Source organism: Catharus ustulatus, chromosome 15 (assembly GCF_009819885.2).
Source record: "Catharus ustulatus isolate bCatUst1 chromosome 15, bCatUst1.pri.v2, whole genome shotgun sequence".
NCBI lineage: Eukaryota > Metazoa > Chordata > Aves > Passeriformes > Turdidae > Catharus > Catharus ustulatus.
In genome coordinates, this window is record NC_046235.1 from 2,667,660 (window position 1) to 2,684,011 (window position 16,352).

The window sequence follows — 16,352 nt, forward strand, 5'->3', positions numbered from 1 at the left end:
GAAGCGGAAAGACCTGAGGCAATGAAGCTGTCAGCAGGCTAAGATTAAGGAATTAAAACAGCAGCACAACATTACAGGATTTGTTCTAGATGTATTAGAAAGAGCAGGCTAAACACTGCAGCCTTCCCCAGGCTGGAAATTTCATACGAGCACGGAGAAGGGCAAGCACAAGGATTTCATCAATATACATAAAAAGAGAGAGGAGAGCGAGACAGAGCTACGAAAACCCAGCCATGCAAAATATAAATCCTAACTGCAGACGGAAATGAGTCACACAAGGTTTGACTGAGGTAAATAAAAGCAGAAATGAAGTGGATTTAGGGGAAGGCAGAGGTGAAAAGACACTGACAGCCAGTAGACAGGAAAAAAATGGCCCTTAATTTACTAAGGCTGGTAAAATCTGGAACTCAGCCCAGCCTGTCTTGGATTGCCTGATGGGAATGAAGGTCCCCAGCCCTGAACTCCCTTCCCCTTCCATATTCCTACACCCATCTCCAGAATTACTTCAAAAAGCCAAGAATGATGGCAATGGCCTGCCTAGGGCAGATGGGAGCTGAGCCAGGAGAGGAAGGCACACACCTCACCTTTGCCACCAGTGGGGTCCCCAGAAGGCCACCCCAGCAGCTCTTCTTGGTGGGAAACAGAAGCTCTCAAAATAAAGAAGGCATCAAACCCCCACCAAAGGGCCCATTAGAACATTCCATTTATTTCTGGCAAATTGTACACACCTTTCTTTCATTGGCTCTACCCTAGACCAGTCATGGGGAGCAATTTCTCCCCTACCTTAATGATACTGAAATTATGGGATAAAACACAAAGAAAAGGAGGGATGTCTCCCTTGCAGATAAAACAGAAAAGTTTCAGCAACCCAGACTCCATGCAGCCACCAGCTCTGCTCAGCATAAGCCATAAAGATGCACTTCTCACACTGCTTGCTGTGGCACATTTCCTTCATTATGAGCCTAAAAGCAACTGAATCCCTCCCAGCACCTCAAACACAGCTTGGGTGACAAGTAGGGCCTGGTTGACAACTAGATTAATCCTGAACCAGGCCACCTGTGCAGAATGTGCACATTATTGACAAAAAAATGTACCCAACAGAGCACTTCCCTGCACACACACGGCCACAGAGCAGCTGAGCAGCCAGATCTAGGACACACAAGGAGAAGGGAAGCTAATGAGAGGCAGAGCTTGATCTGCAGCACAGGTAGAGCATGGAATCGCTTTTCAACTCTTCCAGCCAACTTCTACTGGGAGATTCACATACAAGTCCTCAATCAAGTCTTTGAAGAGTTACCCGGAATTCCCTGGGTAAAAACAAGCTGTTTAGAGAAAGAGGAGAGTCCAGAGCTGTTCAGTGGCTCTTTTTGGTTGAGCCAAAACCAGAGAAACCCATCACAGCTGCCATTTCATCATCCTCTTCAAAGGTCAAATCTTCTTCTGCCCGCCTCTTCTTCTCTCTCTGCTTCTCCTTCTTGTAGGCTTTGGCCTTCTCCTCCTGCAGCAAGGGACACAACAGCAAAATAATTTGCACCTCCTGAGCTGAAGGAGTTTTGAGACACCAGGTACTGCACAATTAACACCAATCCTGCCCACAGCAGCCAAGCTGTGCCTGAGGAAATAAATAAACAGCAGAAATCCTGGCCTGCAATCTTCAGGGAGGAAGTTCACCAGCGACTCCAGACCACCCCATTTCCCAGGCCAAGAGCAGAGCCACACACACAAATCAACAAAATGAAGCGTTATCAAACTGTCTTCTGAGCAAACATCACAAGTTTTGCCTGGACTCAAGGCTGAGGCAAGAAGGAGCTGGTTGGAAAGCAGGAGGCCATTCCCTTGTCCAATGCTTCGTGGCAGTGGCTGTGATGCCTGCTGGCTCTCAGCCTGGCACAGTGACAGCTGCTCACTGCAACAGAAGCCGGAGCTCTGAGCGGCTTTGAGGGGGGTTTTGGCATCAAAGAGTTTGCGCTGCTCTAATCAAAGTGCTTTGCTCTGTGAGGATCACGAGCCCTGGAACAGAGCCAGGTTTGTACTGGGTGACACCAAAGCATGGCTTCAGCTCCCAACTTAGCAACTGCTCCCACCATTCTCATCACTGTCTGCTGTACTCCTGCAGAAAGCTACACCAGGAGTTGCTGCTGATTTCTTTCTTACCATCCATTGATTGGCAGCAGCTTTTCAACCCACAGCACTTCCTCTGCTGTTGGGGCACCTCCCTCCTATCCCCCAAACAGATGGGGCTCAGCAGCATCACAGCCTGGCCAAGAGCAGAGCACAGGGCTGCTCTGTGAGCAACCCAAAGAGCTCCCCTGTGGTGAAGCAAAGCTCAGGTCTTGGGCAGGGAGACTCAAACAGGCAGTGATTTGTAACCTTGTGGTTGCTGATAGAGGAGAAGCACCCATAGAAGCTTCTCAGCTGTCAGAACTTTGTTGGGTCTTCAAATAACTGATTTTCATGTTTATGAACACCAAAACTCCAGTTTGAGAGGAATCTGCTGTCTTTTATCACCTCCTCACACATCTTGCACAACAGCATGCTGTTCACAAAACCCTTCTACACTGAGGGAAGCCACACAGAAGCAAATGCCCTGTGGAAGGGAATTCCAGCAATCCTAAGAGCTGTGGAAGATAATGGATGAAAATGCAGTGCACTACCAGATCACAGAAGTTCCAACACAACTAGAGGGAGACAAAAAATGGACTTGTACTGTTCTCAGTGGAAATCTGAACCATCAAAAGTTATTCTCACACAGAAAGAGGGGAAAAGAGCTTCCAGGGACAGCAATACAAACTTTTCAAAAGCAGAAAAACAAATCCCACTCATTGGAGCAGATGAGAAGCCCATGCTACCAAGAACAACACTTCTGAGGAACCAGAGCAGGAATCAGGGTTGATTTTCTCCCAAAATGTTTCTGGAGAGCTTTGCTTCATCAGTTGTTGCCCAGACTCACCTCCTCACGGAGTTCCTTCATCCTCTCCTCAAAGTCATAATCCTTCTGCTTCTCCTCCATCTTCTTCTTGTTCACCTCAAAGCGTTTCTTCACCTGGTCCAGTGTGGAACGCTCCACCCGCATGGACATGCCCAGGTTCCTCTGGTCTGGAGAACACAGTGGAATCAGCAACACTTCAGGGTTCTGCACCAAGTCTCTCCATCCATGATCCCAATTTTAACAGCACAGCACCACCTTCCTGCCTGTCATCCCCCTCAAAGTACCTTCCAGGGCCAGACTAAGGATTTCCTAGGTTGGGGAGGTGGGCTTTAGGGGGATACCATAACCCACAACAATCCAAACACTACTTGCAGCAAGACCACAGACTATTCTTTAAAGGCTCCTTATTTGGATACTCCCTGTCATGTTGGTGCTATTATGCTTCAGGAAATTTAATCTTGGACCAGTGGAATAAAAAAAAGAGTTGGAGTGTTGAAAAAGGAGTCAGAATAAAACTGACAGGCTGGCATCTCTCAGCTGTGGGCAATGCTAAACAAGACATGAGTGGCACTCAGAGATCCTGATTACACAGGACATTCCTAGCTAAAGCAGAGAATATAAAGTCAGGCCTCTGATTCAGTGGCTCTTCAGAGCAGAGTCACAGTTTTTCACTTGTGGGTAAGCCTATGCTGATGGGGCCACCCCCAGAAATGCCTCCAACCCACATTCCTGAGTGGATCCAAACAGCCTGTTCGCTCCAGCAGCCCTGCACATGTTTGTCCCAGGGATGCAGCAGCACTTGGAAGCTTAAACTACACACCAGGAATTAGTGAGAGGGCTGCCAAGAACCAGCAGGTTTGAGCCAGACTTACTGACTGGTTTAAAAGTTCCCAGACATACTCACACTAAGGTACTGTGACACCAGCCACATTCCAATCCCAGCTCAATCCTACAACTCATGCCCATCCACACAGCCATGCCAGGATTTTTGATTCCAGATTCTCTCATATGAACTTATTGCTCATCTTCCAACGTGTCAAACAAGACACAGCACCTTCCTCCCATTCACATAAAAGCCCAGGTTTTTAAAACACTGTTTTCTTTTCTGAGCTACAGAAAACCAGTCCTTGGGTTTCTTCTGAACCTGTTCTCAAACAGCCCTGTGTGCAGGTCCACACATCCCTGCGTTTTTGTAAAGGGGTGATTTTCTGACTTCCACAAGGAGCCAAAAACACCTTCATGAGTAGGAACAACATGCAAAGTGCGTCAGTGTCCTGCTGCTCCTTTACTTTCTCCACACTCCCCACTCTCTGAACAAGGAGAAGCAATACCCACAGTCAGATCAATAAGGGTATAGTCCTGATCCATACTCTGGAGCTCAGGTACCAACAGTTCTGAGCTTTATACTCAACTTCTACAGAGAGGTTTCTGATCCAAAAAGGGCCAGTCCCAGACCTGTTACATATCTAAGTACTTCTTCACAGTTCCAGTGCTCTAAAAAGCCTCTCTCCAGATTTACAGAGACATCATGATTTGGGGGGTGGACTAGATGACTCTGAGGGTACTTTCAAATCCAAACTATTCTAGAATTTTCTGACCCTGGGTTTCTCACAGCACTGAGATGATAGATAGGGAAAGTATATCCAGCAAGCAGAGTACACCAGTCACTGCTTCTGCTGTTCCATGGAAGTGATGCAGCACTCTGGAAGGTGTCAGGAGATAAGGGCAGCACCTCCACAGCTCTCATGATGAGCTTCTACATCCTGATCTCCTAAGCTCCCTGATCCATGGGTAAGTGTTCATGCCTCAGACATGAGTGATGCACAAAAGGAACAGTCCCTCCAACTCAGCCACAAAGAAATGGTCCTTACGTTTTTTGCCGTTGATGTGATCCAAGAAGTTGATGGAATCTTTCACCACACAGTCACACACGTTACAGTAATACCTGTCAGGAGACAGAAAAAATGAACCCCAAAGCATGGCACAAAGCTCAACCCACAGAGCAGCTATTTGAGACAATCTGCATGTCACTGGGGATACAGGACACTTCTCCAAGACAAGAGGGTCCCAGGGAAGAGCACACCCAATGGACAGGGTTGCCATGGAGGCACCAACCTTTATACTGACACCCCTTTGACATGATAAAAACCAAATTCTGAGCTGCTCTGCAAGATACCAACCACAGCAGCTTCCCCTTGCAGTCACACCCCACTGGGTGAGATGGACTTTGTGATACAGTCTGCCTTCCCCCAAGGCAGGGCTGGTGAGAAACCCAGATTTCCATTCCACAACCTCTCACCTGGCTGCAAGGTAAGTGCTACCATCCCTATCACCTCACAGTGCAACTCCCTGAGGAGTACAGCTGTGCTTTCTGCCCATTTTAAGAACGGCTGCAAATGTCCAGCCAGGGGCTGAAGTGCCATCCCCAGATGCTGGTCAGGGCTGCACATCTCCCTGGCACTAATGCCCAGGGAGACTAAAAGGTTCACTCCTGGGGTGACATCAACTCAACACATCCTTTTCATGCTTTTGATAGTTTAGGGTGAGCTCAGAACCCTTTCAGACTTTGGTGGGACATGAGTCACACAAACAGTGGCCAAACACCATTCCTAAGAACAGCTATCTGGATGTTTCTCCCATTCCCAGTGCACAGATACCCAAATCAGCAGCAGTCCTGGCCTCAGTGCAAGCAGACCTGGTTAAAGACACTCAAGCAGGCAGCAGAGATCCTACAGGTGGACCACACTGATACCAAGGAATAATGTCCAAAGAGGCTCAGCCTGCTGGGTCTCTTCCAAATGTTACCCCAGGAGACACAGTTTAGGTGTAGAAAAATGCAGCCCCACCATCCCAGGCTCCAAACCCAGGAGAGCAGCTCCTGGTCCCCTGTGAGGGGTCCCTGCTGTGTCACAGCTTCCCAGTCTAACCAGCATGACTCTGAGACTTCAATAAGACCACAACCTACCCTCCCATCTCTGACTGAGGGGTAGTTTTGGTGATGACAATGGTTTTCCCCAGCTTGGATTCCAGGTCCACTTTGTAGTCTCGGTGCCGCAGAAGTTCCCTTTTGACGGGCTGAGCTGGTTTGCCTAAAACATAAACAAAAAGTCAAGCTTGACATGCTGGATTTCATGTTCCTCTTGGTACAGAGGGGCCTGCTGGGTATCTGGGACTACCTGATCCATGCAGAAAACGCACCTTTGTTTTTAAAGCAGTAAAGAATATGATTTCCTCCTCACTGTTTCCTGGTTCCTATTAGAACCAGGTACATCTCTGAGGTATCTTCAGCTCTGACTTGAGTCATATTCTGAGATCGTGTTTCCAGCAACTGTTCCCCTCCTTCCCCAAAGAGTCAGCCCCTGGAAAGGTTCTCAGTGATTTCTTTTGTAAAAAAAAAATGTTGCTGTATTGCTAGGAAGCAGTGAAAATACACCAACATGGTTTTTCTTGCTAGCAGTAAGAAAGAATGATTTATTGAAGAAAGCTATGGACTTACATAAAGGAGATTGTGACAAACGAGGTAGAAAAAACTTATTGGTTAAAGAGGGCAACACCTCTTTGAAAATATGTCATTTGCAAAATATCATGAGACACTCATGGGTTTGGTGGTTAACATTAGGTGTCTGTTTGTGTAGTTCTTTCATTTTTTCCTTGTTTTGTCTCTTAGAAAAATCCCCAGCCTGGGAAAGATCCAGGCTGGAGCTAAGAAAAGTTAACAACTTGGGAAAAAACCAGATTAGGTTTCTCTACGAGCCTTCAGTAGTGTCCACAAAAAATACACTCGGTGACAAACAAAGCAGAAAGGGGAGGAGCAAGCCAGCTCTTTCCCTTTGGGATTCAACTTCTCATTGCTCTCTCCCTCCCAAAATTCCAAGGGTTTGGGAGCCTCAGAGCCAATCCAGCACAGCTTGCCTGGAGCCAGCACACTACTCACCATCTTTCTTTTCCCTCTCCTCTGTGAGCCGCTTCTCTGCGAGTTTCTCATATTCGTCCTTGTCCCACTTCCGACGGAAGTCCAGGTTCTTGGTCTGGGAGGGAAACAAAGTTCATGAACATTTATTATGCAGTCTGATCACTTCTGAGGGGGTAAAGAGGTGGAATCACTAGGCTCACAGGCAGCAAATTAGGAGAATTATATTATATCCCTCTGTCCTCTGCCTTCCATCCAGGAATTAGGGATGTGGTTTAAGATAATCACTCTCAGCATGCCTCTAGCTACTACTAGAGTAATTTCAGAGCACTAAAAGAAGAAATGAGTTGATCTTAACAGCTCCTGAGACGATCATCCAGGCTTTTGCCTTGAAAATCAGACTCAAATGGGATTGAAAGTGATGGATCTCAAGACCTGGGAAATGCCCCCTGACAAACACAGCAGCAGGATTACACCTCCTTCTTCCATAAGTCAAAAGGATCCAACAAGCTGCAATGTCACACAAGGAAGATGCAAAACACAGCCCAAGCTACAGAGAGTTTGGTCACACTGCAGGAGCAGGGAAGGCTGTGCCTGTCTGCTCTCAGCAGTGTTTATGTGTTGCAGGCATCAAAGTGCCCAGCTTGCCATGGAATCACAGGCACCAGTGTGGGATTTCCAAGTGAGCACATGTACAAACAAACCAGAACAAGCTCTGAAACTCTGTCTTGGAGGTACCAGGGAAGCACCTGTACAAAATCCACAGGTTTTGCTGTCCTGCCCCTGCAGTTTCACAAAGGGAAGGGTAGAAACACCTCCAAGGCATGCTGGTCCTTTGGGAGCTCCACAGAACTATGTAGCAGTGACAGGATACTTTACAGAGTCCTCGAATGGTTTGGGTTGAAGGGACCCTAAAGATCATTTTGTTCCGTATCCCCTACCAAGGGGCACTTTCCACTTGTTCCAAGCCCCATCCAACCTGGCCTTGCACATTTTCAGGAATGGGGCAGTCACAGCTTCTCTGGGCAACCCGTGCCAGGGCCTCACCACCCTCGCAGGGAAGAATTTCCTCCCAGTACTCAATCTAACCCTGCCCCCTGGCAGTGGGAAGCCATTCCCCCTTGTCTTGCCACTCCAGTCCCTTGTTCAAAGTCCTTCTCCAGCTCTCTTGGAGCCCCCTGAGGCACTGGAAGGTGCTCCAAGGTCTCTCTGGACAGAGACTGGTGTTCAGTCTTCCCCAGGATGAACAGCCCCAGCTCTCTGTTTCCACAGCAGAGGGGCAGCAGCCCTTGGAGCATATCCATGACCTCCTCTGGGCTCACTCCAACAGGTCCATGTCCTTCCTATCCTGGGGCTCTGGAGCTGGACACAGCATGTGCATGAAGATAGGCTGAATTCAGGTGAAGCTGGCATTGAAGAATACAAAGAATACTTTTTTGGGGTGGACTTCACTCAGTCCCCAATGCTGAGGGTAGAAGTGATAGAACAAAAATTCCTATTCCACTCACATCCACTCTGACCAGCCCAGCTCAAGCTCTTCCCAGTATTTGCCCCATCTGCAGCTCAGGCCCCCACACCTGGGATCAGTCACGGTTTCACTCAGCCAGTTCCTGAATTTCCTGAGCAGATAACCCCCCTTTGGATAGAGCTTTTCCCTCAGCGTGGCAGGGAGAGCCTCTCAGTTTCACATTAAAGAAAGGACAAGATGTATTTAAAAACACCTCTGGGGGAGAAGGAGCCCCCATCCCCCCCAACCCACCGCCTTCTCCGTTCAGCCAAATCAAGAATCCAATCACAATCCAAAGGACACAAATCCCATTTGGAGCTACAGCAGCAGCACAGCCATTTAAAGTTCTCTCCTCTGGCAATCCTTCAAATGGAACGAACAACTACTGATAGGGATGAAAATGCCTTGGGGAGGCGTAGAAAAATTCTCATTTATTCCCAGAGCTTCTTAAGCACTTTAAGGATGTCGTAACAGGTTTTATTAACCACCCTGAGCAAAAGAAAAGAAAATATCACTGAGTGTAAATTAACGTTTGGGGGTATTTTCCAGACTCTCCTGCATGCCAGGCATTATCACAAATTGTAGCTGGTGGGAGCCTGCAGAGGGGGAGGTTTATTAGCTGCTTTTCTCTCCTGTTGCAATAAAAGGAAAAGAGTCTTTTGCAGCTCTTTTAACAATCTGCCTCATCCAGGCGTGGGGAAAGAAATTAAACTAAACTGCGTGACAAGATCTGGGTTGGACAATATTCGAAGGGATGTTTCTGAATTGCTCTGGTGGAGGCAAGGGGGCTGCAAGCCCCCAAAATCTTTATCTCAGAGCTGTTTTGGGTGACAGACAATACTTCCCAAATTAATAACAAATACTAATAACCAGAAGTGCCCAACAATCTCCTGTTCCCTCTGGAGATGGACACCAGATGTGCTCAGTATCAGCACCAAAGCCTGTTAAACAACACAAGAGTCTCAAGCCAGGCTCAACCCAACAGCCTCAGCTGACAATAAACCACAGGCTCCAGCCTCCTCACAGACAGACGTCCTACTCCTGACCTCCCCCACTTTATGGAAACAGTCCTGGATTGGAAGGAACCTTGAAGATCAGCCAATCCCACCCTCCTGCCAAGAGCAGGGACACCTTTCACTATCCCAGGTTGCTCCAAGCCCCATCCAACCTGGCCTTGAACATTCCAAGGGATGGGGCAGCCACAGCTTCTCTGGGCAGTGCCTCGCTTCTCAGTAAGTGACTTCAAGGAAGGAAAGATGGGGCAAAACCCCTCAAAAACACAGCCCCTATGCTGCTGGCAGCTTTGGGATGTCACTGGAGGTGTTCAAACAGCCTGGCTCTCCAGTCAGGCTACACCTGCAGCATCTACCTGACCCATCCCATTTTAACACTCACAGAATCATTCAGGTTGGAAAAAACTTCCAAAATCATCAAATCCATGCTGCAACAGATCCCCACTGAACCAGAACACTGGGTGACACATCCAGTCAGACCTTGAACACCTCCAGGGATGGTGACCACCACCTCCCTGGACAACCTTTTCTGGGAAAAAAATTGCTCTTGATTTCCAATCTAAACCTCCCCTACTGCAACATCTCAGCCTGCTCTCTGACAACCAGCGACAAGATGAGAGGAAACAGAGTCCAACCCACACCTGGCTGCACTCTCCTGTCAGGGAGTTGCAGAGGTGTTTCTCCATCAGGACAGGAAAAAGGCAACCCTTTTCCTGGAGGGAAGGGAAGAAAGCACCTGCATGAGCCACGGCCCAGCCGCTGCAGAGGGGTGGGGGTCGCTCCCAGGGGGCTGCAGGTGGGTGGGGACCCCGGAGGCTGAGGCAGCTCAATCTCCTCCTGCTCCCTGGCTGGGACAGGCGGAACTCTGAACGTAGAGTAGGAGGATCATAGAAATACAGCGATTGGAAAAGTCTCGGAGATCATCGAGTCCAACCTGGGACCCAACACCACCACGTGAACTAGAGCAGGGCACCGAGTGCCATGTTCAAACACCTCCAGGGACGGTGACTCCACCACTTCGCTGGCGGGCGGGATCGCGGTGGGGCCACCCCACTTCCAGCCCTGAAAGTATCGGGGCGTCTCAGAAGAACCTCAACCTTCCACCGCCCACACACGGCAAAAGAGCAGGATGAGCCCCCTCCCATCCCGCACACACCCGCGCACCGTGGCACCCCCGGCCCCGCCACATCCCTCATCCGCGGCCTGGCAGAGGCCCCGAGCGCAGCGCGGCGGGGCCCTGCCCCCGGCCCTGCCAAGCCCGGTACGAGCAGCGGGAGCGACCGAGGGCCCACCCCGAGGGTAACCCCGGCCCCGGGGGCAGCCCCGGCGGCAGCACCTACCCCGCTGCCCGACGCCATGGCGAGCTCAGGGCACACACCGGGAACTGTCGCGCGGCGCCGTAAAGCGCGGCTCCCGCGCGGTCACGTGTCCCGCCGCGGTCACGTGCTCGCGCTCCCGGTGTCCCGGTGCCGGCCATGCTGCGCCTCGGACCCTTCGCCGCCGCCGTCGCCCGATGCCAACCGGCAGGGCCCAGCCTCGGGCCGCTGTGCCTCGCTGGGAGCCGCGGCAGCTTCGCCCGGTCCTGGCTGCCGGCTGGTAACTGCGGCGCCCTGTCCCGGCAGGTGCGGGCGGCGGCGGGCGGCGAGTGGGTGCCGGTGCTGAAGACGCCCAAGGTAAAGGCGGGGAGTGGGGAGCGGGTACCGGGTGTTTCCCCGTGCCCTTGCCGTGACGGCCGCTCTCTGTCCCGCGCAGGGCACCCGCGACCACTCACCGGCGCAGGTGGCGCTCCGTGACCGGCTCCTGAGTGCTGTCGTGTCCTGCTTCAAGCGGCACGGGGCGGCCGCCATCGACACCCCCGCGCTGGAGCTGCGGGTGAGGGCGGCGGGAGCTCCGTTCCCCCGGGGGCTGTGGGCTCCCCTCTGCTCCCTCCTGTGGGATCGGGCAGCGCCCCCTTCTCCCAGGGCTGCAGGACGGGTTTGGGATCTTCCCCAGGTGGGGAGGGCAGCTGGACGTTCACTCCTGGTTCTTTTTTGGGGGGTAATGGAGAGGTGGACTCAGGGCCGAGGGGGCTGGAGTGGGGATGTGTGTAATGCCCGCTTCGTGCGGACCGAGCTCTGTGCTCCATCTCGGGGGAACCCTTCACCCCAGAGCCACCCTGATCACCAACCCCTTTGTTCTTCCCCAGGAGATGCTGGTGGGGAAGTACGGGGAGGGCTCGAAGCTCATCTACGAGCTGCAGGACCAGGGAGGAGAGCTGCTGGCCCTGCGCTACGACCTCACCGTATCCTGTGCTCCTGAGGGGATGGTGGCACCCTGAGGGCATGGTGGCACACCAAGGTAGTAGCCACCTCTGCCTTGAGGGATCACTCTTACCCTTACCTGCCTGCAGGTCCTGTTAGGGTGATGGCAGCTCCCTTGGCCGTCCCAGCTGATCTGGCTGTCATTGTCATGACTCCACACCATCCCCCAGTCAGGCCAGTGCCCACAGCGAAGTCCCTTCCTGCTGTCACATGCACCAGTATGCTCCACTGTACTGGTTTTATCTCCTCCCAGTTACAGGCTACACCTTTGCTGTGCCCATCTGGAAAGGTGTTTGCTGCAGTTGTCCATCCCAGGCCTTCTCAACCTCCACATCTCAACAAAATCTCTTTCCTTCAATGTCCATATAGCTGTGCCATGCATTGAATTCCCACTGATCACACTGTGAGAGGCTGGAATGATGAGAGAGGGTCCTTGTGTATGTGATGTTGTCACACTGTGGGTCTGGAGGAGGAAATGGAGCTGTCCCAGCATTGAAGGAGCTCAGGTGGTTCCTCAGTCTGGGGCATGATCTCCCCAGAGGTTATAGTTATAGAATATACAAGTTGGAAGGGATCTGCAAGAATCATCAGCTCATGACCCTGCACAGGACACCCCAAAAATCTCCCCATGATTGTGACAAAAATTGGGAAGCAGCTGGCAAAGGGAACGGGCGATGGGAAGCTTTGAGGTTCAGCTTCTACAGAGCTGGGGATCTCCATGTTTTTATCCTTAACTCCTTGGGCCCAGGTGCCCTTTGCTCGCTACCTGGCCATGAACAAGATCACCAACATGAAGCGCTACCACGTGGCCAAGGTGTACAGGAGGGACAACCCTGCCACAACCCGGGGCCGCTACCGCGAGTTCTACCAGTGCGTGAGTGTTGTGGTGGCCGCAGTGCCAGGAGAGTTCTCCCAGCTGGAGTGGCTCCAGCTGCTGCAGAGCAGCAGTGTGTGCCTGGCTAAGGCCTCTTGGCTCTGCCAGGAGCTTCCATCACTTCTTCTGCCCCCAGGACTTTGACATTGCTGGGCAGTTTGACCCGATGATTCCTGATGCCGAGTGCCTGAAGATCGTGCATGAGATCCTGAGTGACCTGCAGCTTGGGGACTTTGTCATCAAGGTGAGACTGGGTGGGTTCTCTGTGCCACAGTGAGGAGAAGGTCATTGTGCTGTGGTTTTACACAGCAGTAGCTCTGCCTGCTGTAGGGCCTGACCCAGAAGTTCATCCCACCTCTCGGCCTCCTCATGGTGAATATGCAAAGGGTGGACTTCAGCTTGGACATGCCTTGAGCTGGGAATACCAGGAGTTCTCCTGGGGCTGCAGTCAGCAGAGTTCTCTCCACACTGTGTTCTCTAACCACAGTCTTCTGCAGAATTCCAGCATCTGACTAGACCCATAGAGACACAGGATGGTTTTGATACCTCTACACCTCCTCTTCCCATGGAATTTGGGTGCTGGGGAAAAGGCATGAGGAAATGCAAATAGCCGCAGCTTCACACACACTAGGAAAAAATTCATGACATCAGGGGGTGTCCTCAAGGTCAATGTGCTTCTCCCTCCATCAGGTCAACGACCGTCGGATTTTGAATGGGGTGTTTGTTGTCTGTGGTGTTCCAGAGAGCAAGTTCATTCCTGCCTGCTCCACCGTGGACAAGCTGGACAAGGTCAGCTTTGGGCTCATGGGGACACACTTCAGGTCTTGGGATGGATGTCTTAGGCTGGGTACTGTTGTGGCTGTTCTAAGATGGGGTCTGTGAAGGATTTGAGGAGTTCTTTGGCCTGGTTAAGAATAAAGCATGGTGATTTGTTAAAAAATCCTGTGAGAGAGAGGCATGATTAGTGAGATTGCTGACTGTTGTTCCATGCAAGTTGTGCACATCTGGGCTGATGGAGACAGAGGGTGAGGAGAACATCCTGTAGCAGTTGATGCCCTTCTCTCCTACAGATGCCGTGGGAAGAAGTGAGGAGTGAGATGGTGGGAGAGAAGGGGCTCTCTCCTGAGGCTGCCGATCGCATCGGAGAGTATGTCCAGCTCCGTGGTGAGCACCATGGGGTCGTGCCCTTGGCCTTGTTCTGGGCTGGGGATGGAAGGTGGAGGGCACACACCTGGCTGCCCAGGGCCCCATGCTAGGTGCTGCTGCCCTGGCACACCTGAGGCATGGCTGGTCCCCACAGGTGGGCTGGACCTGATCGAGCGGCTTCTCCAGGACCCAAAGCTATCCCAGAACAAGCTGGCCAAGGAAGGGCTGGGGGACATGAAGCTGCTCTTTGAGTACCTGACCCTGTTTGGCATCACAGAGAAGGTGAGGAGCTGTGGGGGCAGCAGGGGGTGCTGCCCTCATGGTCCCCCTGAGCAGCTGGTGATGGGGCCACCCTTGTGCCCTGCAGATCTCCTTCGACCTGAGCCTGGCACGGGGCCTGGACTATTACACAGGGGTGATCTTTGAGGCTGTGCTGCTGCAGCAGGACAATGAGCACAAGGAGGAGCTGGTCAACGTTGGGAGCGTGGCTGGAGGCGGCCGCTACGACGGGCTGGTGGGGATGTTTGATCCCAAGGGCAGGAAGGTGCCCTGTGTGGGGGTCAGCATTGGGATCGAGCGCATCTTCTCCATCCTGGAACAGAGACTGGAGGTAGGTGATGCAGGAAGGCTCTAGGAAGCAAAATATTGTTTATTAGCAGTCTCCAGCTCCGCAGTGCTCAAGGGAAAGTAAATCCGGGGGAGAGGGTGGCTCTCTGCCTTCTGAAGACAGAGTCCTTTTCTGCAGCCCATCAGGATGCAGGTGTGGGCAGCTGAGGGCAGCATTCCCTAGGAGATGTCAAGATGTCAAATGTTAGAGACTGCCTTGAGCTCTGGGCCTGGCTGTGAGCTTTGTGCCCCAGTCACTTTGTTCTTGCGTCTTGAAGTTTTCTGTTCTGGGGATTCTGAAACAATGGATTTGGTAACAGCTGTGAGCTCACTCGAATAAACCCCAGGAGAGCTTCTGTGGAGATTCATCATTCTGTGTTTCCTAGCAAGTGAAGCTGAGGCAAAGTGTACCTGAAGAATCAAAGGAAACATTGGAAAGCTGTCATGGTCCCATCCAGGAGGTTGGCCAGGGTCCCCTAGGAACAGCAGCACACAATTAATTAGTGTGACACTATGCAGAATCTCTGAGGGGCTCATTAAAGGTGCCCAGGTTGTCAGTGACTGAGTTATGGTCTGGAGATAGATGAGGTGAGGTGGTGTGAGCTGCAGATTTCCACAGAGTCACTCCCATGGATGTCCCATGTCTGTCCCTTCAGGCTTCTGGGGAGAAACTTCGAACAACTGAGACCCAAGTGCTGGTGGCTACACCACAGAAACACCTGCTTGCTGCCAGACTGAAGCTCATCTCTGAGCTGTGGGATGCAGGGATCAAGGTAAAGGAATGACCTGGGCTTGGCACCGTCCCAGGTGAGGGAGGGAGAGCCTGAAGGGAGCTGTAGCACATCAAGGGCAACTCCTTTGGTTGTGTGCCTCTCTGATATCAGAGTCATTCAGGTTTAAAAAGACCTCCAAGATCATCAAGTCCAAGCTTTAGATCTAGGCAGGCGCAGAACAGCCCAGAGCAGTGAAGTGGTTGCTGCAGGGTTTGGTATTGGTGCTTTACTGCAGTATTCATTAGAGCAAAGTTGGGTTAGTTATTCACCCTTCCCACTCCCTCCTAGGCAGAGATGCTGTACAAGAAGGATCCTAAATTGCTGAAGCAGCTGCAGTACTGTGAGGACACAGGGATCCCCCTTGCTGCCATTGTGGGAGAGCAGGAGCTGGCCGATGGAGTTGTCAAGCTGCGAGATGTTGCAACAAGACAGGAGGTGAGAATGGCCTTTTACACCAGTTTTCCAAACTCTAGAGATTACTGAAGAGCTCTGGGTTTTCCCTCAGTGTTCCTTTAGGAGGATCTAGATAGCACAGAACTATGGTGTGACTCCAGAAAACCAGTCACAAACTGCATTGGTATCCTCAGCCCTTAATAATGCTCTTGTCTAATGCTGTTCTGTTTGCTTTGCAGGTTGATATTCCCAGAGAAAAGCTTATTGATGAGATCAGAAGAAGGCTGGAGCCCTGAGATTTCTCTGGCTGGAGCAGCTTGGCTGAACTGCTGCACAGCTGGAATGCTCCTCCAGCCCCTCAGCCATTCACTGCCAGCTGCGGTCTGGGTGACATCCACCAGCATAGGGCTCATTGCCTCGGCTAAGGCAGTGAGAACAGAGGAGTAAGAGGGTTTTAAAGCTATGGACAGTGCAGTCACCAGGTTAACCTTGTGGGTAGCTTCTCTGAAGGTCAAGTTTGGGTTCCTACAGCCCCTGTACCTGTACAGCCATTTCCATCACTGTAGGTGGCAGTGGCACAGATGGATGTGGTGCGGCTCGAGCAGGATCAGGCAGAACTCCAGATTTGGGAAGGGGAATCCGTGGTGTGTTGGGCACCTGCAGCTCAGGCCGTGGGGCGAGGGGGGCGGTGGAAGGGGTGGAAAAGGGTGGAAGGGCACCGGGGCTGCGGGGCCGCTCCCAACCCGCAGGCGGGCGCGGAGCTGCGGGACCGCCCTGGAGGAAGCACCTGTCCCATCACCGAGGGACACCGAGCGGCTGGAGCAGCCACGCGGGCCGGGGCGCGCGTGGAGAGGCTGTATTTTTATATATTAAATAAAACCCCCAATAATAAACCCTTTAA

General features: G+C 51.8%; 2 protein-coding genes across 2 annotated transcripts; one reads left to right on the forward strand and one right to left on the reverse strand.

Annotated features, from left to right (window-relative positions):
* Positions 1 to 686: 686 nt before the first annotated feature.
* LOC117003320 (zinc finger matrin-type protein 2) lies at positions 687 to 10,802 on the reverse strand. The gene is made up of 6 exons (XM_033073179.2): positions 10,700 to 10,802; positions 6,864 to 6,957; positions 5,895 to 6,018; positions 4,801 to 4,874; positions 2,951 to 3,096; positions 687 to 1,498 (listed from the first exon to the last, which is right to left on the reverse strand). The coding sequence occupies exons 1-6, from the start codon at positions 10,715 to 10,717 to the stop codon at positions 1,355 to 1,357; spliced, it is 600 nt and encodes a 199-aa protein (XP_032929070.1). The 5' UTR covers positions 10,718 to 10,802; the 3' UTR covers positions 687 to 1,354.
* Positions 10,803 to 10,819: 17 nt separating this feature from the next.
* LOC117003318 (histidine--tRNA ligase, cytoplasmic-like) lies at positions 10,820 to 16,337 on the forward strand. The gene is made up of 12 exons (XM_033073177.2): positions 10,820 to 11,032; positions 11,112 to 11,231; positions 11,545 to 11,640; positions 12,408 to 12,533; positions 12,670 to 12,777; positions 13,224 to 13,322; positions 13,604 to 13,697; positions 13,834 to 13,961; positions 14,047 to 14,289; positions 14,942 to 15,058; positions 15,347 to 15,493; positions 15,691 to 16,337. The coding sequence occupies exons 1-12, from the start codon at positions 10,835 to 10,837 to the stop codon at positions 15,745 to 15,747; spliced, it is 1,533 nt and encodes a 510-aa protein (XP_032929068.1). The 5' UTR covers positions 10,820 to 10,834; the 3' UTR covers positions 15,748 to 16,337.
* Positions 16,338 to 16,352: the final 15 nt, after the last annotated feature.